Source organism: Pogoniulus pusillus, chromosome 24 (genome assembly GCF_015220805.1).
Source record: "Pogoniulus pusillus isolate bPogPus1 chromosome 24, bPogPus1.pri, whole genome shotgun sequence".
NCBI lineage: Eukaryota > Metazoa > Chordata > Aves > Piciformes > Lybiidae > Pogoniulus > Pogoniulus pusillus.
The window spans coordinates 1,796,653-1,819,514 of record NC_087287.1 but is presented as its reverse complement, the minus strand read 5'-3'; the positions used below and the strand labels follow the sequence as shown (position 1 = coordinate 1,819,514).

General features: G+C 46.7%; 1 protein-coding gene across 2 annotated transcripts in view; it reads right to left on the bottom strand.

Moving 5' to 3' along the window:
* NAV2 (neuron navigator 2) overlaps positions 1 to 22,862 on the bottom strand; it is a 196,266-nt gene that overhangs the window by 117,093 nt on the left and 56,311 nt on the right. The window contains exons 2-6 of one of the 2 annotated variants that reach the window (XM_064163051.1): positions 22,255 to 22,372; positions 18,515 to 18,567; positions 9,852 to 9,924; positions 4,982 to 5,252; positions 2,975 to 3,043 (exon numbers count right to left, since the gene is read on the bottom strand). In XM_064163051.1, coding sequence (XP_064019121.1) covers positions 2,975 to 3,043; positions 4,982 to 5,252; positions 9,852 to 9,924; positions 18,515 to 18,567; positions 22,255 to 22,372 — 584 coding nt within the window. The remainder of the gene's footprint in view (positions 1 to 2,974; positions 3,044 to 4,981; positions 5,253 to 9,851; positions 9,925 to 18,514; positions 18,568 to 22,254; positions 22,373 to 22,862) is intronic. The other variant, XM_064163052.1, reaches the window with a different exon arrangement.

The following is a 22,862-nucleotide window of genomic DNA, read 5'->3' as shown; positions in this document are numbered from 1 at the left end:
AAATTAATGGTCAGTTGCCATAAATCCGGTGGATCAGAAGCACTTTGCAAGCAAATTCATTGGAGCAACAGCACTGGCACAAGGTTAAGACTAAGGGAGACACTACTTAAACCAGCTTGCCGGACACACTTTATGTGTTGTTCACAAGAGCTACCCTTATTTTGGGCAACACAATGAGACAGAACATGGCTGCCTTCTGCCTCGTGGAGAAAAGCAGATTGAAATCCTGCTCTGAAAGGTACAAATCCTGGCAGGCAAACTCAGTAGAATTTTAACTTGGTTGAATTATCTGAGCCTATAAAAAGCACTCAAACTTGAAGTGCCCCTTGTAGGGCAACCAGATTATCAGGGTAGCTGGTGTAAGCCTCTGGTTTAAACTGGGCCAATCTCTTCCAGCATTTCCTTACCTGTGTTTACAAGACTTAGCTGTTTACCTAGAAAAAAATGCAGTTAGGAGACCAGAGTACATAGACAGGCAGGGATACTACTGTCATGCTTTGCAGGCAAAAGGGGAGGGGGAAGACTCCTCAAAAGCCCACCAGAATCAGGCAAGTCACTGGCATCACATCTCGGAGCGGCTGCGCACGAGTCCTTCCAAGCCCAGGTTCAGCAGAAAGTTACCAAGCTTGTGCTGTTCTTTTGTGCACTAAGCAGCACACATCTCTACATCCTAAACTGATCAAACAGCAACAGTATTTGGTAGCTGCCATGAATGCAGACTGCAGAGTTAGTGAAACAGCTCTCTCCTCTGAAAAGCAAGGACATCCCATGACAGACTAAAAGACAGAACCAGATCTTGGCACCTCCGGGAGCACTGAGAGAGACTGCTCTTTGCCATCTCCACACTCTCTCTTTAGAAGAATCTCTTTAAAGCTTCTCTATGTAAACCACAAAAATCTAACTGTCTTAAAGAACTCATGCCAACTGTAGGCTAAAATGAAGATGTGCCAGTTGCCAGAGAGAATGGGGATGCAAGTAAGTCAGTCACTGTTGTGCCTCTGGGAAGGAAGAGGAGCCAGTGAAGGGTCTGGCAGGGCTTCCTAAATAAACTGCCTTCTCCAAGAGCAGTGAAGAAATAGGAAATATGAAAAGCACTGTGAAGGAAAAGAGCCAAAATGTCAGCTGCTGCATGCACATGCTTTCAAAGCTCAGAGCAGACACCACCCAAACACAAATCCAAAAATGAATCTACAAGCACCACAGATCTGCCACAGCGTATCATGGTTCTGAGGTTAACTTTGCTGAAGCCTTTCAGATGAACCCTTCCATTTATCCAGGCCTTTTCAACGCTGGGGGGTGCTAGAAAGTTGTGCAAACTCCTCCTTGCAGCCAGGTGTAAAGGAGAGCAACCCAGACATGCCTCATCCACTGCAGAGGAGACTGCACTGGAAGAAGCAGAGGCAAACCTGGGACAAACGCTTTTGTGTTTGAGAACCTGGAAGCCACCGAGACATGCAAGTTAATGAAGAGTTTGCTTTGCTTAATAGGGAACAAGATAGATTCCTCACAGGCTGGTGGGGTGCACGAGAAGCTCAGCTCAAACTCTGTACTCAGCGGCAGAACACCGCGAGTAGGAGCCAACCACCAGAGGAAGGCTACTGGGAGCCCCGGTACTGGGAGTGAGTTTTCCAGCAGGGCTTGGCAGGAGGGAAGGGGATAATGTTCTCGTGCTGGTGGGTAAGGAAAGGCTCCCACACATGGCCAAACGAGTTTTTCAAACCTGTCACGTCTTAAAGCAAACAAAGCTCCTCAAACCATGTGCCCACTCAAGAAGTGACAAGGTTCCAACTGAAGTCAGGCTTGTCGCTGCCAGTAAAAACACGAGAGGATGAAAGAGAGAGGTGCTAAAAACACTCTTGAAGAAGATAACATTTCTCTGAGACTTTCTTTCCCCCCTGTAGTTTAAATGACTGATTTTAAGCCCCTGATTTTGGTCTTAGGCCAAGGTATTTCACAGCAGTGCCTGTGAAATCTCAGGGGGGAAAAAACCCACAAAACAATGGGTTGAGTGAGATCTTTCTAGCTTCTTGCTCTTAGTGGCAAGGTACTGAGCTCAGAGACCACTCCCCATTACTGCACTTCAGCACCTTTTCTAGGCACATGCAAACTGTCAGGCCATAATTAGGGTCGAGAGGGAACATGGAAGGCAAACATGGGATGTTTTAACAGGAGTTACACGGCAGCCCTTTGCTGTTGTCATGGAAGATGTGAGATGGGGGAAACAAACTCCAGTTAGACAGCAGAGTTCACAATCTCTATGACCTTGCCAGGCTGACTAAAAAGTGGTATGGTTCATCAGTGTGTAACTGTAGCAAAATCCTCAAAGAAAGCACTTCAGTGTGCAATTGTAGCAGAAGTAACCACGGTTAACAGTCACACCAGTAACACGGCAACCCCTCTGAGCACTGAGATGAGATGGGCACATGAGCTGGCATGCAAGTCATGCTGGCATTCAGGGGAAAAAATAGTCTGAAACACCTATGAATCCAACCTGGTTGATTCTATGAATAGACTGAAATATCTATGAAGGGAAATTAGATGTGCTCAGCTTCAGAGCAGGGGAGTGCAGGAGCTCTGCTGAGGCAGACCCATGGTGCTGCTTGGACTAAGGCAGGTCACATGAGGCTCCACTAAAACCCCAGCCTGATGCTGTTGTTTCAGCAATGCAGCTCTACATACAACTGATAGAGAAGTGTACAGCGGGGAGAGAACTCCCAGAACCATGTTTTGTTCTCAAAAGCTCATAAAGGACAAGAAAACCAAATCATTTCCTTGGGGGCTAAGAATGCATTCCACACCTTGAAACCACACAAATGAAAAGGGAAAACAAATTAAAATCCATCTAACACGTCCAGGCTGCAGCTGCTTGTAAAACACCTTGGAACAAACTGTTTGCAACAGGAACCCTAAACATGCACCCAGAAATATTGCAAAAGGATTACTCATGCTTTGCAGAAGATGAAGAAATGCTAACCTAGAAGACTTTTTCTGACCAAGAGTGAATCGGATGATTTTGCTTTGAGATGAGTCCCTGGGAGATGCACTGTGACAGGAAAGAAAAAGTGCAAGATAACAGTGAATGCAGAACTTCAGGCACTGACCTCAGTGTTCTAGGGAAGAAAGAGATGTTATGAATTTCACAGGGGGGAAGGAAAGGGGGAAGAGGGGAAGGAAAGGGGAAAAAAGAAAGGGGGAAGGGAAGGGGAAAAAGAAAGGGGGAAGGGAAGGGGAAAAAGAAAGGGGGAAGGGAAGGGGAAAAAGAAAGGGGGAAGGGAAGGGGAAAAAGAAAGGGGGAAGGGAAGGGGAAAAAGAAAGGGGGAAGGGAAGGGGAAAAAGAAAGGGGGAAGGGAAGGGGAAAAAGAAAGGGGGAAGGGAAGGGGAAAAAGAAAGGGGGAAGGGAAGGGGAAAAAGAAAGGGGGAAGGGAAGGGGAAAAAGAAAGGGGGAAGGGAAGGGGAAAAAGAAAGGGGGAAGGGAAGGGGAAAAAGAAAGGGGGAAGGGAAGGGGAAAGAAAAGCTTCTTGCCTTCTTGACTTCAGATCAAAACTCTCAAAACCTGAATGGAATCTATTTTCACAGAGCACTGAACATGTGGTTCTGCATGCAGACCCCTCCCCTTCCATTACTCTCTTCCTTCTCAGTCATTCAGATGTATTTAGTGCAGATCTGAGCAAGGTAGCTGCTGGACAGACTAAGAAAGCATCACACTGAGCACCTTCAGGTTGGATGTGGCTGGATTATCTGAAACTCAGCACAAGCCACACAGCATATGAAAGTATCAGAGCAATATGCAAATCATCCCACACATCTCTGCATGTTCTTGACAGAAAAGTCACAGAAACACAGGAGCACAGAACGGACCTTAAAGACCATCCAGTTCCAACCCCCCCGCCATAGGCAGGGACACCTTCCACTAGAATAGGCTGCCCAAGGCCTCATCCAAGCTGGCCTTCAGCACCTCCAGGGATGTCCAAACACATCTTTGTTTGACAACAATTATTTCCTGTACAAGTTTATACCTGCTGTAGCAACTCTCAGGTTTTCAATTCCATGGACACGTTGCTTACACCCAAAATGAGCACGACCACGCAAAATCCAAATAAGCTCTGGGTAGTCTCACTTGAAAGGTTTAATTTAAACTCATAAAGCAGCACTTCAGCTACTGCTCACCTTAATATGTGTTATTTTAAGACAAATTAGCTTTGAGATATTAAACAAAAAGCCTTCACACTTTAGTGGTTGTGCAAATATGGCTTCAGGCTTTACCCCTGCCCACTTATCCCCACTGAAGAAGTTGCTCTCTCAGCAGTGGAAGGCTCAGACAAGCAGAAGGCTGTTCCTAGTGGTACTACCTTCATCATTTGCTTTCACTCTAACCTGCAAAGAGTACCCCTAGGATTAAAGACATCCAAGGGACAAAGACCTGCCTCTGTTCACCGACATTCTGGTCTGGAAGCACTATTTGTGAGAAGTTGTTTTCATGTAAAGCAGCAGCCTACTTCTGACCAACAAGCCTGGATTTCCTTTTGTCTGTGTGATGAACTTGATTTCTTTTACCACTATCAGAGCCTTCCACCTCTTTGTGGGGACAGAAAATCCTGTAAATTGAGAATTCAGGGTTGGTTTTCACATGCTCCAAGTATATGTTCTGTAATGGTAGCAATATACCTGCCTTGTGAGCAGAAGGAAGCAAAAGGACTGCTGAAAGCAAAGTATTGCATGTTTCTATGACAGCATTTATCCTTATCAAATACTCTGGGTACTTGGTCTAGCAAGTATTTTGCACCCACCCCAGCACTTAGAACAGATTCAAGCACATCTGGTTTAGCTTCCAAAGGTGTCAAGTCAGCTGCCACCCAGCACTCCATTTCCCACCTGCTCATTATTCTGGAGCTGAACACAAGCAAGAAGTTTCTTTGCCATCAGAAGACCTTTAACAAGAAAACCAGAAATTAACAAAACAACTCCAAGGAAATTTGCCCACCTGGACTGCATTTCTGGTTGTGCTTTGAACTGATGCTGCGCAGCTTGAGGGGGCTGTTGGCACGGAGTCTGGAGCGAAGCTGGTACCGGCTGCTGGGGTACCCCAACCTGGCACTGGGGTGGAGGCCCTGCTTGCTGGGATACTGGGGGAGGCTGCTGGGACGGATAGTGCTGTGGGTGTTGCTTCTGTGGCTGCTGCTGCTGCTGTTGCTTGTAGCGAGATAAACTGAAGAAAAGGCCCAAGATAGCCTTCAGATTCCCATTCCTGATTTCTGCAAGGCAACGTTCAGAAGTTACTCACCAGCTGCTGCACCATTCACAGTGCCACCCAGACTCAGCTCCTTCAGGCTGCACGTCTGACCAGCATTACTGCTGACACCAGTGAGCACCAACTGCAGATCACTAACTCTTCTCTGCCCTGGGCTGACTGCACAATGTCTTGCAGATCTGTTAATGCCAGTTCCTGTAAACCCAGCCAAAAGCCCCCCAGGAAGAGTGCTAGCAACGGCATACTATGAATGATTTCTCAGGCCTGAATATGCACAAGGAGGAGAAACGCCTCAGTTACCACACAACATTCTATCATTTCTGGACTATCACAGAATCATTAAGGCTAGAAAAGCCCTCTAAGATCATCAGAGTCCAGCTGTCGACTCAACACCACCAAGCCCACTAAAGCACAGCCCCAAGTGCCATGTCCATACATTTCCTGCACACCTCCAGGTTTGGTGTCTCCACCACCTCCCTGGGCAGCCTGAATGTTTTCCTAATATCTAAATCTAACCTCCCCTGCTGAAAGTTGAGGCCATTTCTTCTCATCCTAAACTGCGACTGGCTGTTTCCACTAGGACAAGCTGATGCAAGGTTTGCGCCAGAAAACAGGATTACTGAGTGAGAGAGCTGCATTAAACCAGGTAATGACCAGGTTGGTGCTGTCACAGGCAGATAAAGAATGGATACCCAAAGCACCTGAAGTCAGTCTGACAATGAAAGTACAAACATTTCCATTCCTAAGCATCATTCTGACCTTAGATCACACTGAAGTGGTCCTGGTTATCCCCCAAACCCTCAGGATATTCCTTTTCTATGCCTAGATTTCCATATTCCTTTTTCCCTCCCTGCAGCCTGGCCCCCTGCCAGTGCCCTCCCTTCACTGTCTCCATTCCCTTGTTCAAATGATTTTAAATCCCAGGGACCTTAGGTAGCTACCTTCTGTCTTCCTTTCTTTTCATAGGCAATTTTAGTCTGCTCCTGGACAGTGAGGTCCTGATGAATCCTGCCTGTTTCCCTTTTCCCCAGTCCACTCCCAAGCAATGTCATGCCACAAGCCCAGCCTTCTCTTAAGGGTGGTTTGGATGTGGTGCTTAGGGATATGGTTTAAGGTGAATCTTGTAGAGTAGGGTTATAGGTTGGACTTGGTGATCCTGAGGGGCTTCTCCAACCTGGATGACTATCTGGTTCTCATTGCATCGAGCAGGTTCCTGCCCTCCTCAGCCTCTGTTTAGCTAGGGAGGACATGGATGGAAGTAGACAATAAAGTAGACAATGAAGTAGAACAGACACAAAAGACAGCAAAGTACAGTAAAAAGGATCTCCTTATCTTCAGCAAAGAACTCAAACCACTCAGGGGAATTGCAAGGAAAGTAGCACTTAATCACAGGCTGAAGCATAACTAAACAGACCCAGAGGCACTGGGAAGCTTAGCTGCACAAACAGGGGCCAGCAGATAAAATGAACCACTATGGGTCTGCGTGTTTAAAGTCAGCAAAGCTTCATGCAACTGGAAACTTGATTTCCAAGTGCAGTGAGAGGCAAATCTAACCATAATCCACCCAAACCACATCACTCTCTATGGCTGGCTGCTTTCTGCTGTATTTAGCAGGAGATACCAAGGTATCAATTATTTTCCTAGGCTGATCAAAAAACAATAATCGAAAGGAAAACACCTTTAATGAGCTCCCAAAGAAGCAGGCTCTTTCCCTCTGCATTTGAAGCACGATATTTTAAATGAGACTTTCAGAGGTAGCTCTGTTTCTCTTATCTTAAGGACAGGCTGAGGTAATTGGCCTGGCAGTTTGCCCCTGCACTTTGTACAAAAGGAGTATTTCAAAGAGTCCTTCAGCCTCGCTGCACTCTGCCCATCAGTGCAGTCTCAGCTGCTTCCTGCTGTAAGTCCCCTCCAGTCCGTGTGTCAGCTTCCATAGGCAGATTAACTCAGATAAGGACAAGCCTGTCACCCACCCATCTTAAGCATGGAGCCAAAACCGACTCGGCTTCTGCACTTGAAACAAACACTCCAGACATCTGAGACCAACCTGGAATTCGGTTTTCACAGGATCCCCACACATCTGCCCTTCGGAAATTTCCACCCTAGAATACCTCCACTGCTGCCTGTTTCCCCTACAGCTGCAACTTCCACCATAGCAGTTTGCTGATTGGCCTTCTCTGTCTTCACAGACCCTGACTGGAGTTGGTGCAGAAACAAGAACTCCACCTTGACACTGGAAAGGACCTAAAATAAAGAACCTGCAGAAAGCACTCTGAAATTCGTTTGCCTGCAGAAGTGCCAGTTGTCGCTTCAGAGGCAAAAGCCTAAGGTGAATTGTGGCTGCTTCAAAGTCTAGTCAGATGTTTCCTTTCATCACTTTGTGGCCTCATGATCTGTTCAGCTAATTGTTATCCAGCTCATCTGTTACCAGGAGAGGGGCAGCTGCACTCTGTGACATGAGTTTGAATGTCTACTGCACATTTATGTTCCCCACCATCTTCAAAACCTTGGCAGAAGGAGACGCTGTGTGGAGGAGGGCAAGCTTAGCTGGAAAGCTGCAGTTCCAGGAGTCTAAAACAAGAGCTTGGGTGTGTAGAGACAGCTCAAAGTGATAGGCAACCATCACAGCAAGATGAGCAAAGAATTCTCCATCATCCCCAGAGTTTTCTTCAGTAATGACTAAAGACAGTTTAGGATTTGAAGCTCGTGGAGGAGGATGCCTTTTTGGCTCCTTGCTGCTGGGGAAGGGGGCCTGTCTCTACCATAGTATGGCCATCATCAGTGATCACAGATCTTCTGCATCTTCACTGCATAAATCCATGGAAAAAGACCATGTCTAAGTGGCAGGCACGTATCAAAGCAGGAGCTTTTCCTACTGGGAGGATATGACACGTGGAATCCTAAATTGTTTCAACATTTAGGAGCCACCCAAATTCCAGTTTCGAATCATTATTTTCCCTCCACACTAGAACTGCTCTATTGAAAAATATTACCAAGCAACCCAGGAGAGGCTTCAGTGCTTGTTCCCATTTGGAAGCAATCACAATCTTCTCTTTCCTCCTAGCTGCAGATCTGCCAGTGAAGTAAGCAAAGCTCCTTGCAGCTGACCTAGCAGGTCTTGGCAACTGGCGCAGAAGCACTGGCGTGTTTGGTTACAGCACACTGCCTTTGAAGCCAGAGCTGCTTGCTTTGCCTTGCCTTCCTCAGCACAGCTAAGGAGTGACTAAGAGCAGAGTTTGAATTTATTGGTGAATCCAAGTCTTTTAGCTTTATTTTATTTAAGAAACCCCAAAACTCCCTATCTTGCTGAGCATGACTTGTGATCTGGGGGAAGAGCTGTGGCTGCTAACCGTGCTGGCCCTCCCCCAGCTTTGCACACCCAGACAGCTTCCTTGCCAACAAATCTGCTGCTGTTCTCAGCCTTTGCATTGAACACCTCCAAGCGTCACCAGCTTTGGTCTCCTCCTTTCCTTCACTCATTAAATTATTTCTATCTTGACTCTATTTACTCTTCCTCTCCTCTCCAGCGCTCAAGTGCCTGCTTGGATCAGCCCACCACACCTACACAGCCTTTCCTGCCTAAGCTCTAGCATTCCTTTGGAGGAAGAAAACACAGCTTTAAACATAGAAGCAGTGAAGTTATTCACCCACAGGTACATGCATGACCTGATGACATAACCTCCTCCTCAAGACTAAGTCTGCAAAGAAACTCAGCCACCAAACCTAGCCTGAACTCTCACCTGATGCCACACTTCCAACTGTTCCTTCTGCAAAGCGCCGAAGGGGATGCTGTGCAATACATTCAGAGCTTCCCTTAGCAGCTGCTTTTCCAGTGTATTTAAGTGGAAGTATAAGTGAAAGCTGGTGCTGAGGATGGCAGGAATGTTTGATCTCATCATAAGACAGCAGTTAAACAGTTTCTGAGCCAAGAGGTACCATACATCATGACACATGTCATGCACTGGCACAAAGGAATATAGCAGACCCAGTCATGTTTGGGTTTCAGAAACATTCCTGCTTCTCTTCAAAAGCAGAGTGATTAATTAGAGGTCAAAGTGTCTTTTTCTCTTTTTGTTTTGGTTCACAGTGTTTGCATTTTACCATTTCTGCTTTGGGAAGCAAACTTTAACCAAAAACTTTCTTTTTTTTTTTTTTTGAAAAAGGAAACCAAGCAGAATACTGCTGCAGGTCAGTCAGAGGAAAAGTGAAGAGTGAGGAAATATGTTTTTCTCTCAAAAGGCAAACAGTCACCAGCAGGTCACTTCCAACACATGTGAAATCTACACTCTGATCTGTGTGCCACTGACAGAACTCAGATGAACATTTTCTGGCTCTTAACAGAAAGAAACAGAAGTGGTTCAATTCTGATTCGGGCCCAATGATTGCTTTGATCAGTTGGCTGTGTGAACCTCAGCTACACATTCTACCTACCTTTCACACCGAGATGCAGGAAAAAACACAACCAGAAACCGCTAGGAGTTCAAATTATCCTGAAACGCTTGGTCCTAATCCCCCAGTCGAGCCCATGCGCTGGTTAGGACGGCTCCCAGGCAGCAGTTCAGGTTGCTGGTTTCAAAGGAAGCTTTACACAACACCGACTCACCTTCTGCCGACAGCCCCTGGATGTTAATTCCCTTGGCAGCCAGGAAACTCAGGCACGCATCTATGTTTTCAATCTGTTGGGGAACAAACAAACAAAGGAAAACAAGAGGCACAAAAAGGCATTTCATTGTACTAACTGTTTGCTTTCATCTCCTGACACCCTTTATTGCGCTCAGGCTTTGTATCACACAAAAAGTCCCTTTGCTCCCTATGTAGAAACCATAACGCGAAACCTCCCCAGGCACTGAGCTCCTAAACTCATCAGGTGTTAGGTGGGTCAGGGCTTTCTGTTATTTGTACTTGCAAGAAGCAAGTTATTCAATACCTTAACCACAGGAAAAAAAACCCACTACAGATCTTGCTAAAGGGTCAAGGATGTTATGCCAGGATTTTTAACCTGCAGTAACTGTAACAGACTTGAAACCGAAAATAAGCATGGAGGCCACATTTGCTTGAGGAGGCAGAGTGCCACTTGCTCTTAACTTGACAGCTGGCAGAAGTTTCCAGCCACAGAAGCAGTTAAATATAAGACCTGTAACTGGAAACCCCGTACTGGAATCCAGTGACATCCTCTGCGTGTCAGAAATGACAGGCAAGGCTGGTGGCGCAGCGAGGGGCAGCGATGGCACAGAGGCACTGAAGCACTGCTGGCCTGCTGTCAGCTGGGTGCTCAGTTTCCCTCCTCGTAGCTGGTAGGGTGCTGTGCTCTGCATTTAGGAAGAGCAAACACTGATAACACAGTGATGGTTTTGTTGGGGCCGAGCAGCGCTGACGCCGAGTCAAGGACTTCTCAGCTTCTCACTGTCCTGCCCCCCGAGGCTGGGGGTGCACAAGGAGCTGGCAGGGCACACGGCCAGGGCAGCTGACCCCAACAAGCCAAAGGGGCATTCCAGACCACAAGGCACCATGCCCAGTACATAGGCTGGGGAAGTGAGCAGAGGAAGACTGTGACTGACTTGGGGGCTGCTGGGCACGGCTCAGCAGGCAGTGAGCAGTTGCTTTGTGCATTACTTGGTTTGTGGGTTCTGTTACTATTTTTCTCTCCTATTAAACTGTCCACAAGTTGCACCTCTCTCTTCCCAGTTCCAGGGTGGCTGCTAGCACTTAATTGCCAGCTGGGTTTAAATCCCAACCACAGGATACAGCAAATTTTGACAAGGTAGGGTCTTCTGCACAGCAGGTCTAACTGTTACTGGCTAAAGCTGCTATATAGGGACTGGACTCAAATGCTACCTAACAAAGTGGTCTTCAGAGAGGTTGGCTGAGTCAGGACTTGCTTCCCCCATAGCTTACCATCACAATAGAGATCTTGCAGTAGCTTCATACCTAGTTTAAGGGCACTAAATACTTCCCAACCCAGACGGATACCACGGAACACATCTCCTGCAGCGTGCAGATCTGAAAGCCTGTAGCAGGGTGCAGTCTGAAGGTCCATTAATCAATTCAGTACAGCACCACAGTCAATCTCTACCTTTTCCTCCCTCCTGAGCTTTTAACGTGTCTCTTTTACTGAGGTGATCTGGGACTTTGCCAGAAAACCAAAGTTCACCTTTTCAAGAACAAACACCAGCAGGCCACTTCTGCCACTGCACAAGGCACCTGGTTCCCAGAACAACTCCAGCCTTCTGCAGCTGGAGGATAAGCAGTCTCTCATCTTCGCTCTAGATGTGCAGTTATAGAAACTCAAAGTAGCTCCCTTTTGCTTCTCTTCCCAGGTCCCTAATCTTTCCTTAAGCTCTTCTTCAGGATGGAGTGCCCACAGGATAAAGACCTACTTCTGGGTAGCGAGCTCTTCCTTTGTACCCTCGCTCCTGGCACTACATGGGTAGTCCTTGCTGACTTGCTAAACTCACTGCAGATCCAATGCAGGCTGAGTGACCAGCACAGCTCTGCTGTATTAAAGGACTGATGTGCTGCCTTGCCACAGCAGTTACAATGCCCAGCTAAAGGCTGTGAGAAGCAGGAGGGTTTTGGTGCTCTGCTGCTATGCAAAAGGAATGAGGAAAACAAATGGGGTAGTATCAAATGCAGGAAGAAAAGATATGGGGTGGGGGAAGACAATGAAGACAATCCTTATGGGAATGCCAGGTGGCCCTTAGCAGTGTCTCCAAAGGAGTCCCTCTCCTTCCACCCAACGGACAGAACATCAGCACACATTGCCTTGCCTCTCCTCTCCACAGGCAGAGGAGTTTTGGAAGCCTTTTCCTCCAGAAATGAGACATGTGCCTGTTCAGTGACACTTTCTCATGCCTTGTGGCTGGGGGCTGTGTATCTTGGCCTTTCCCAAACCAGTCTAGCTCTGCTTGTCATGTTGTTTTCTGGGTAGGATGATGGTGGAGGCGAGAGGGTGGCTTGTGGTTGTATTTAGACTGCAAGCTCTGCAACACAGAAACCTGTGATCCTACACTGCCTGTCTCACTGGTAACAGCACACAAATGGTAAGCAAACAGCATAACAACAGTCTGGATCTCTGCGAAAAAACAGAGACAGTAAACCAAATCTTATCTAGGAGCAACAGGCATTAGAAAACAAGGGGAAAGGACATCCAAGCAGAAGCAACTTGGCAGATCACCTCTGCAGTAAATCATGTCTACATGACAATCCAGGATCACACTTGACCAACAGAAACCCAGGAAGCTTAGAGAAAATGCTTTAAACATTCCTAAACTCAGCATTTGGCCGAGTGCTACACTGGTGTCTGCTGCTGGGCAGTCTGGCATGGCTCTGGGGAATGTCTTCCCATCCAACCAACCTTCAGCTCTGAGGAAACATACCAGGGGTTAGGGCCAAAAGAGACCCATTTGTTACTACAGCAACATTAAACTCAAACTTCCCAACATACACTGACAGTAAGACACAAACTGGCCAGGCAAAGCAGGGGGAAGGTTAGCAGAAGACAGAGAAATGGCCTTCAGTAGCTCACTGGGAGCAAGCTGGCAGTGGGAGCAGTAGAAAAAGCATGGCTATATTTAACCACGGGGGGGTGTTCCCAAAAATCCCACCCCAGGAATCTGCGGAGGAAAAGCATGCTCCTGATGCCTTTGATCTTCCCTCGGAGCTGCTCCCCTGAATTAGCAGCACATGCCCAGGCAGCAGGATCCTCCTCGTTGGCTCTATGGAACAGGATCAGCCAGACACCACGCAGGGGCTGGAGCAGCAGCCCTGCAGACTCACTGCACCTAGCCATGGCAACAATTAGACAACATTGGGTCTATAAAATGCTCCAGATCTTTCCAGGAGCAGGTTAAAGTGGCTGCCTGCTCTTGAAGAGCAAAGACAGGATTCTTTTTCATGAGAAAAATGCAAGCAACTGAAGAGCTCTGATTTATTCTGCAGCATTTCTTTAATGCAGCAGCCACTTTTAGTCCTCTGTGCAAAACACACCGGCTCACCCCTCCCTGCATACAGCACTCACGCAGTTAGCTGCTCAGGTGATGCTGGGTGTTATTCCTGACAGTCAGCTGCTTAACAGGTACCCAGCTCTATTCTTCAAGTATAGGCCACAGCACATCTGTTATTTCAAGTCATTAAGGTGTTCTTTGAGACAAAGGACATGGAAGTACCTCTGGCATGTGCCATACACACAAACAATAAGGAAGATTTCAACAATTCATGCTCTTCACCAAGGACAAGAAAAAACCAAGAGTTGGTAAGGGTCACCCTGAGAAGTGCATGTTCAAGCTCTAATAACTGAATTAAAGCTCACTTGAAAACCAGGGGGCTGACCAGGCTGGAAAATTGTCCTTTGGGTGTCACATAGGTTACAGAACAGCTCCTTTTCAGAATACAAGTGGTAAAACAATCATCACACTGCTATCACTGGAGTAAGGTTTCCCCTGCAGGTGAAGCTATGACAGAACAAGAGGACACAGCCTCAAACTGTATCAGGGCAAATTTAGGCTGGACATCAGAAAGAAATTCTTCATGGAAAGAGTGATTGGCATTGGAATGGGCTGCTCGGGGAGGTGGTGGAGTCGCCATCCCTGCAGGTGTTGAAGAGGAGGCTGGATGAGGCACTTAGTGCCATAGGTTAGTTAATTAGAAGGGTTAGGTGATAGGTTGGACTTGATGATCTTAGAGGTCTCTTCCAACCTGGTTAATTCTGTGATTCTATACTGAAAACATGGCCTTCACCTCGACTTCCATGGACTCTGACCCACGCTGCAGTACAAGATTCTTTGTATACCCAAAGTCGTCATCCTTAAAAACACCCAAACCCAGCCACATGCCCGCAGGGAACCACAGCTCTTTGCTCCTCTGTTTGTAGGAGGAACTGTGGTGTTGCTTCAGCCTCTATGTCTCTCTGTGGCTCCAAATCCTTGTCCCAGCTGTCCTACAACTTCCCCAGGCTTAGGATGGAAAGACGGAAGAGGTTGGTGGCTCCATGCACAGAGTAGCCTCCTCCCTTCAGCACCGACAGCTTGGCTGCTGCTCCACTCCAGCAGGCTGCAGCAGGAAGGGCAACACTCTCTCACTGCTCAGACACCTCACTTCAGTTCTCCCTGGAGTGTCCTCATCTGTCATTACAGCTCTTCTATCTTATTTTGAAACCTGGAAAAAATTCAGCTCCTGTTTTTTTCCCTTAGGCTCTTCTCAAAGCTTTTTCTTAAGTGCATTTATAAGGCTGCGTCCTACCTCCTCCCACTGTCAGCATTCCCTACCTCAACATTCAAGGTGGCAATCTACCTCTCCTATAAAACATCTTCCAGCTGCTGCTTTTTACCCCTTCTTCCAGTCCCATCTCCGGCTGTGTTTCCACTGCCACCTGTGTCTGCCAATGACTCTCTCCATTGGCAAGTATCTCCTCTCTTCTTTGCCTCCGAGTATTAACTCTGCTAGCCTCTCTCCCCAGTCACTTCTGCTCTAGCTGATATGGATCTGCTGTTTCCTTCATCTGATTCTCCACTTCAATGCTCTGATCTTTCAAACATCTTATCCTCTGCCTTCATCTCACAACATCCAATCTTTACCATTACCTTATCTGCTGCAATTTATCATGCAGGTGTGGTAAGTAATACAACCACCTCTCTCTTTCCCTCCTTGTATATGATCATATTTAAGATCATAAAATGCTCAATTCCCACACTGTGCTAAAACACTGCTGTGAAGCTTCCTTCAAAACCTGTGAGCAAAAAGGATGGGAAGGGGGAAATGGGAAGGAAGGAAACAGAGATTTAAGGGGAAGGAAGGGGGGAAAGGGGAGATTTTTCTTTAACAAAACAGTGTTAGCAGAAAGCCCTACTGGGGTTTAGCAACCATTTAGGAGGGGAAATTGGTCTTATTTTACCTTTCTTCCCCCAGTTACCAAGAACAATATTTGCTGGGATTTCATCCTAAAATTCCCAAAGCAGCTGTGGTGGCAATCTCCAAATCATCTTGGTCGCAGAGCCTGAGCTCCACACAACTTCATCCTCTATTAACCACAGGATTTCCCACGCGCCAGCTGGAACTGATCTGCTCAATTACAAGCTTTTGTTTGGAGGAAAATCTAGAGAGGCTGGGAAAGGAAAAGTCCCTGGAATGGGTTTTGGGTAGAGGACAAGATATAGAATAGCCTGTGATAGATGATGGAAAAGCCAGCCAGCTCTTACCTGGAGCAAAGGAAGACTGGGATACTCCCCACAGCAGAGCAACCTAGAGAAGATGAGGAGGAGGGGAAGGTTCTCACCTAGGAGATTTTTCATGGAGGCAGTGGGGATCACTGTCATCTCATTTCTGGCATGAGGACTCGATTAATAAGCACTGGTGGTCCCACATGGTTCTGCAATACTAAACTTAATTTGACAAGGCTTATTAGCACTGGATCTGAGCCTGACAGACCCAAGCTGTCTCTAGCACTCCATTTGGGCAGATTTCGATGATGCTCTCCAGCACTGCAGGAATGGGTACAGCAAGGCAAAAGAGACCTGATCTGGCTCTGTGCTGAGCTAAGGTTTGGCAGGCTCTGCTGGCCAAGGACTGTGCCACATGGAAGCAAACACGCTTGCTTTCAAAGCCCCTTTTAATGGGTTTGGAAGGGCAGATTTGCTCCGGCTTTCTAAGCTGATACATCTGGCTGGACACGAGCTGGCTCCTCACAGCACAGCTCACATGTGTCTCTGCTCAGGGCTCTGGGAGCCTACAAACAACACAACTGCCCACAGAGCGAAAGGTGATGGGAGAAGGCTTCCTTCTAAACTCTTCTGTATTTCTATTTAATGAGAAGAGAGAAATCTTTTACTTATGGTGCCTTTTTTCCCTTCTCCCTCAAATCCACTCATCTGTGGTACCCACTTTACAGATACCACAGCACAGACGTGGACACCTGTAATTGAGAAAATAAAACTAGACACCACCTGGTTGAGTGTTGAGCTGGGTGGCCTTGCCTCTCCTGCCTCTGAACCAGAAGCACCAGACATAAGCACCAGTTCCCATGCTCTGGAGAATGGCTGTTAAGCTACAGTGAGAGGAATGCACAACAAAATGCAAAGGATGAAGATGGCTGTACCTCAACAAACACTGATACTGTCCAAAGGGCAGGAGGTCTGGATAAGGGTTGTGCCCTTAAAACACTGCAAGCAACTTTGTGAGCATCACCTCTACAAAGATCATAGAATCAACTGGGTTGGAAGAGACGTCCAAGATAGTCCAAGTCCAGCCTATCACCCAGATACAGAATCACAGAATCTATCTGACTGGAAGAGACCTCAGAGATCATCCAGCCCAACCCTTGACCAAGCACTTATGACCCAGAACATACGTTCTTGCCCTAGTAAATGCAAGGTGCTAAAGAGCTCTGTGAGCCTGTGCACTTAAAGCGAGCAGAAGCCTTGCTTTTTCCAGGTGAAGAACACCGCTGGGGATGCTGAGCTCTGACCGAAGAGCTGGGGACACGGAGCCACTCACTGCCCCCTCCTGAATGAGGAGCCAGGATAAAATCAGAGCTTCAGAGGAGGCAGGGCAGAGCAACATTTCTTTCCATGACTGCTGACAATTCCTGACGCAGCAGATGCCCCTGCATGCCTCTGGTTGTAACCAGCTCTGCCTTCTATAAACAACCTACAGCAGGCAGCTGACTGCCCAACAGAACACTGCTGCTCCATGGAGAGTAATGACTTGGTGACTTGAGCTACAATGTCCTGGAATTTGTTACAGACTGCAGTCCTGAATGAAATTCAGTTCTTATGATGCACTTGTGGAACATTAAATTATAGTAATTGTCAAGGTTTCCTCAATTATTTGTACTCCAGACAGCTGCTGTGGCTACAGCAAGAATAGCAACCAACCCCTTCAAAGCAGTAAAAAGCAGCCACGATAAATCTTTCGGATGGTTTGCATTTACAGAGGGCCTGCTCCAGGGCTTCCAGCAAGGCTGCTGCCTTCCAAGAAAACAACAAAAAGCCCAAACCAAGCAGCCTGCTGCAGAGTGGCTTCTGACTGAGGATGGCAAACTCTCATCAAAGCTTTAAATCCTTTGCTTAAGGTTGTGCTGAAGCTGCAGCCATGGAGGTAGGGCCAGTTGGGAACAGTCATAAAAGTGAAAACCATGAAAATAGCTTCACACCTTCCCAGGCCAGCATTTGCCATGCAGAGGGGAGATTGTAGAATTTCTATTGTAAAATGATTTTTTTTCCCTCTAGATACAGAAGGAAATCATAGAATGGTTTAGGTTGGAAGGGATCTCAGAGCTGATTCAGTTCCAATCCTCTGCCATAGGCAGGGACACCTCCCACTAGAACAGGGCACTCAAGGACTCATCCAACCTGACCTTGAACACCTTCCTGGGCAACCTGTGCCAGTGTCTTGCCACCCTCACTGTAAAGAACCCTTTCCTAACATCCAGTTTAAATCTCCCCTCTTCCAGCTTAAACCCATAATAACCTTCTCTAAAAGTATCCCAGATTTTAAACACTCTGCTCCCAGGATGCATTTAAAAGAATCAGTTTCTTCTTTGCACTCTTAATAAAGTCCTGCCTACAATTCTAGCTTCAGCAATGCTCACAGCAGACATACTCATGAGGTACTACTACCTGCTTTTCATTTCACTGCACCAAGTTTTGATCCTTCAGTTTTATACTTTATACACACACAAAAAAACCCCAAACCAAAACACAACAAAAAGCCCAACACGTTTCTTTTAGGAATTGAAACCCAGCAGCCAAACCCAAGGTGCACACATACAACACACTGTGACCTAAGACAGACTGTACAGTCCTGCTCTGGCAGGGGGGTTGGACTCGATGATCACTTTGGGTCCCTTCTAACCCCTACCATCCTGTGAGTACCTTCACATTACAATTTTGTTTTCAGTGTTTTGTTCATTTATTTTGTCTCTTCTCCAAGGAGGTTATCTTTAAAAGAAACAGCTAATGTTGCTTTTGCAATGCTGCTGTCTACCCAGAGGAGCAACATTATATTTGCGTGTGCTCCTGTTTCACACTGGGATACTTTGGAAACAGAAAACACCAGTAAGCAAAATACTGAGCAAGGTTAAGGGTGTGAGCAATGATGAGGCCTCACTCAACTACACCAGGGCAAGGACTGCAATCTTAATGCCCTCCAGATTATTCCTTTGCTCTCACTACTGTGAAACACCAACTAAAATCAGTAATTCAAAGTCCCAGGCACTGAAGTCAGACAGTATGGACTCACGTACAGACAAACACAGACCACTTTGCTACTTACCATTTGAGACCTGTTTTTTGGGCAGCCATTGATGTCTTCAATCTTTTCATTTGCTGAAAAGTGGAAAAGAAAAGAGGAAATAAAGCAAAAAAAATCAACCACCTACAGCCAGAACATTTATTCCAGCTATTTGCAGAGCACTTGCTGCTGCTGCTAGCTAAAGCAAAAGGCTGCAGACCGTAGTTGTCCAGTCAGAGTGTGTGAAACACTGAGACCCAGCCAACAGGAAAAAAAAGGCAGCTGGAGTTTTCTAGTGGGTCATGCCTCCAGAGACAGCTGGGGAAGGAAGACAACTGCTCTGACAGCATCTTGTACAGTGACTCTTTTAACCTACAGAAAAGATTCAAACTCTGGAAGCTGAGTCACTGCTAGATGGAAAAGTGTACACTGTGTCGGTTTGCAGGGCAGGGACTGGCTGCTGGAGTGAACCTAAGTTTCAAATCTGGAGGGGAAGTTTATGATCGGTAACTTCTATTTATGAGTTGGGCTTGATTTTCTTAGTGCACAAATCATGGGAACACTTCTCAAGCTTCTTCTCCATGGCTTACACACAAGCCCTACTTGCAGATCGAGATAGGAGTTTCACCCCAAGTGGAAGAATGAAGCTGTTGAGGTGGTTGAAGGTTTGCCTTAGAGTCTTTGCTCAGTTTCAGTACTGGACCCTCAAAAGCTGTGCTAAACCAAGGCAACATTTCCCTCCCTCTGGTGTCCCTGCAGTTCCTTGTTTACCAGTTGATGATTCTTTGTCAGTTCCCAAAGGCTAACCACCTCCTTTTACTCTGCTGCCTATCACACAGACCCTCAGTGACCAGAAACCTCAGACCTAGAGGACTAGAAAGAGTTGGTGGCAATCAGAAGAGTCACTAGAACTGCAGTTCCTGGCGCACAGGTGCTATTTCTGCTTGCCCCTGGGCAAGTTTATGCCCTACCTCTTCTCCTTCCAGTCTGCTCCCAACTCACCCATGGCTCTTGGCTACTGCTTTCACTAGATTAATACAATTATCATTCCTCCCCTTCCACAAAGAAGCAGGCAGAACAGAGAGCCACTGGGAAAGCTGGGGCGGGGGCAAACTGGCAGCTGAGGTGAAGTGTAACTCACTGCATCAGAGCAGCCCACAGAAACATCTGGCACTTTGCAGGGATCTCCCTAACTCACCAGGCAAATTGTTTCCTTGGCCACAAGCTGGACCCCATCTCTGGCCCTTCCACCTGCTTCCAAGGAACTCTGTTTGCGGCAGGTACAAGGCGATTTGCCTGCCTTGTGGAGATGCTTGGGAAGACAGGGACAGCAGTGAATGAGACAAGGTGGTGTGCCCACAGGCAGCAAGGTGGTGCAGTTCCCAGCACAAGTGCCTGAACGCTGGGGGACCCTGGATACGTGTCCAGCTTCACAGCTGCAGAAGCACAGCTTTCTGCTGCAGATAAGCAGGCAACTCACACAGCTACTGGTGAACGCTCTTTGCATACTGCACCTTTTAGCGTCCTTTGGAAGCCCTAAGCAACCACACAGGCTTCAAACTCCATCTCAGCCTTGACCAGGATGGAAGTTCATACCCAGAGAAATGTGAAACACAGGGGGGTTATTGCCAGACTGACTGCAAGTCTGCAGAGCTACATCATTATTACCAAGTCTAACATTTGCTTTGCTTAAACACTCAGCTGTTTCACTTCAGCAAGGCAAGCAGAAAGGATTGCAATGGCTGTCTCTGCACAATCATCAACTCTCCTGGAGTCCTCACAAGAGAAAACAACCAAAAATCCAACAACAACAAAGCACCAACCCCCCTACGTTTGTTCTTTGCCCAGCTTTGGATATTAAGTAGTATTTCAAGATTCAACATCTGCGATGTAAATCTCAGACGGTGAACACAAAAATCGTATTGCTAATAATTAAACCTGAATCAACGTTGATGCCTTTGGATCATCTCCAGATACTCTAGGCCACGACAAAAAGGAGGCTGGATCTCCACGGCAGCTTTTGCACGCAGCACATCACAAGATGAAAGAGAAAAAAGCCCTCTCCTGAACTGCGTTGAGAAGCTTCTTAGCGTGAGCCCCTCCTGGTCGGGAGAAACGCCTGCACGTCGCAGGCTACACTTAAAGCTGCTTCTGGGTGTGAAAGTTCTCACCAGCTCTGTGACAATGAGATGCAGCATGCCTGAGGCCGTACACAGCAGATACAAATGACCTTTTCTTCACTGTTAATTTGGAGGATTCAATTGAGAACGTTTAAATATGAACTTTCCTTTGCATGGAAACCAATACCTGAAAATTAAGCCCCTTGAAAGCAAATCCTTCACCCTGGACTTCAGCTTTGGAAAGCTTGCAGACCTCAAATGTTAGACAAAAAGGTAGGTCCCAGAATGGCTGAAGAAAATGCAGAGGTGAAGGGGAGCAAGGCACGATAAGCAACGTCATTCCTGGGCTACTTTTCAGGGAGCCATTTGAATTCTGCAAGAGTTTTCACAGGTCAGCACTCAACCAGACACATGGAAATGGTAGCAGGAGGTTTGCGTTTTGCTGGTGGTGCTCCTACACAGCTGCTCTCAGGCAGAGTTTCCCACAAAGAATGTTAAGCTAGATATGAACCAAAGGAATCCACACCTAACTGTTCTTGGGTTTCCATGTTTTTCCCCTCTCAAGACACAGAAGTTAACACAGAGGGGCTGAAGTGCTGCTCGTAGTGAATACCTGCACACAGAGGGCTTAGGTTTACACATCTGTGGGTGGCTGGCAGCTCCGCAGGATGCTGCTGAGACAAAACGCTGCTCTACAACACAGAGACAATCTTTTTCAATGCATCCCAGGGCAGCTCCAGTGAAGTCGTTGGAAGGATGCCTCACGACTTCATCTGAGAGCAGGGCTTGCAGATTTGTACCTCAACTCAAGGAACTAGCTGCTCTGCAGCATCTCACACGCACATAAATATGCATGCGCTGATGTTTTGTTACTTCGCTGCTCTCTTCTTAATTTGCATCTCAAATCTGTCAGTTTGCTTCTAACAATAGTTGTCCTAATTCCCATTAGCAGGCTTTCCCATGCCATCAATCTCCATTGGCCCATGCATGTGTTTTGTGGCATCCAAAGGACCAGATGGATGAGCCTCTGAAGGAACTAATGAAGGATCCAAGCCCAAGGGAAGAGAGACAATATGTAGCCAGCGAAGAAAATTGTTCAGAACCTTCATTATGGAGGGAATATTAGTGCAAACTGAGGGAAATGAAGGCTTTCCATGTGATTTGTCCTAATGATAGATGGTTTTCCTCATTGGAAACCTCATTATGAAATTCCTAGTTTCAGCCACATCAGACTCACAGCCCTTCTCCTCTCCTGCTGCAGAGATGGGATTTGCAAATCCAACTGGAGGCAGAAGGTTCACCACAGCAGGCTGGTATCACTGTGAATTATGTTCAGAGCAAGCCCCTAAAGGTATCAGAAATGGAGACAGTGAAGGCTAACAATGTCCTAGCATTGCAAGCCAGCCCCATCAGTGGCTTTTGAAACGTTCAGTGAGGTGATACTGCTGTGTCAGGAGATCTCAGCAGCAACATCAAATATTTTTCCACTATGCTTTAAGACAAGACTTTACCGAATTAATTAGCAGTCCCTGAGGGAAAATTATCTAGATAATTCCATGCAGTTTGATGGATTTCCCCCCCCAATCTTTCTGTGGAAGATAAAGGCAGTGGATTTCTGAGCGAGGTGATGGACACCTGGAACAAAAAGAGAAAGGCACTCACCTACAACCTGGATTATTTCAGCTAACAAGACTCCATCAGTCACATCTTGCTGTAGGTCCTTTATCAATCTCTTGTGGCCAGATTTTGCTAGATAGTGATTAGCCCAATCAGTATAAATCTGTTAGGAGAAAGACAAACAAAGAGAAATCCTTAGTTCTCTCACACCAACCTTTCACATGCCAGCTCTTTGTTCCTCTCGGTATCCAGAGGCTGGTTGAAGAGCACTGCTTTTTTGCTCTTTGAAACAAGTCAACAACATTAAAATTCAAGGCATTGTGCAGATCAAGTATTCAGCTTACTACAGAGTGGCTTTGCCTATTCAGAAAGCTGACATCAAAGCTCTCAGAAGACGACAGCGAACTCCTGACCACGTTATAGCCTGAGTGGATCATCAGGCAGGCACCACATACATGCTCTATGGCAGTAACAAGGGTGCAGAGGAGAGCTCAATTTCCACCTAAAGGCTTTGCTTTGTTTACCTTTTTTTCCTCTATTTTCCCTTTGACATTTCTTCTTTTCTTGAGAAATTGGAAAGGTTCTTTTCCAAGAACCACTTCTGGCAGACGTTTGCCATCTACCATTTTCATACTCAGGATAGGCTCCTTTGC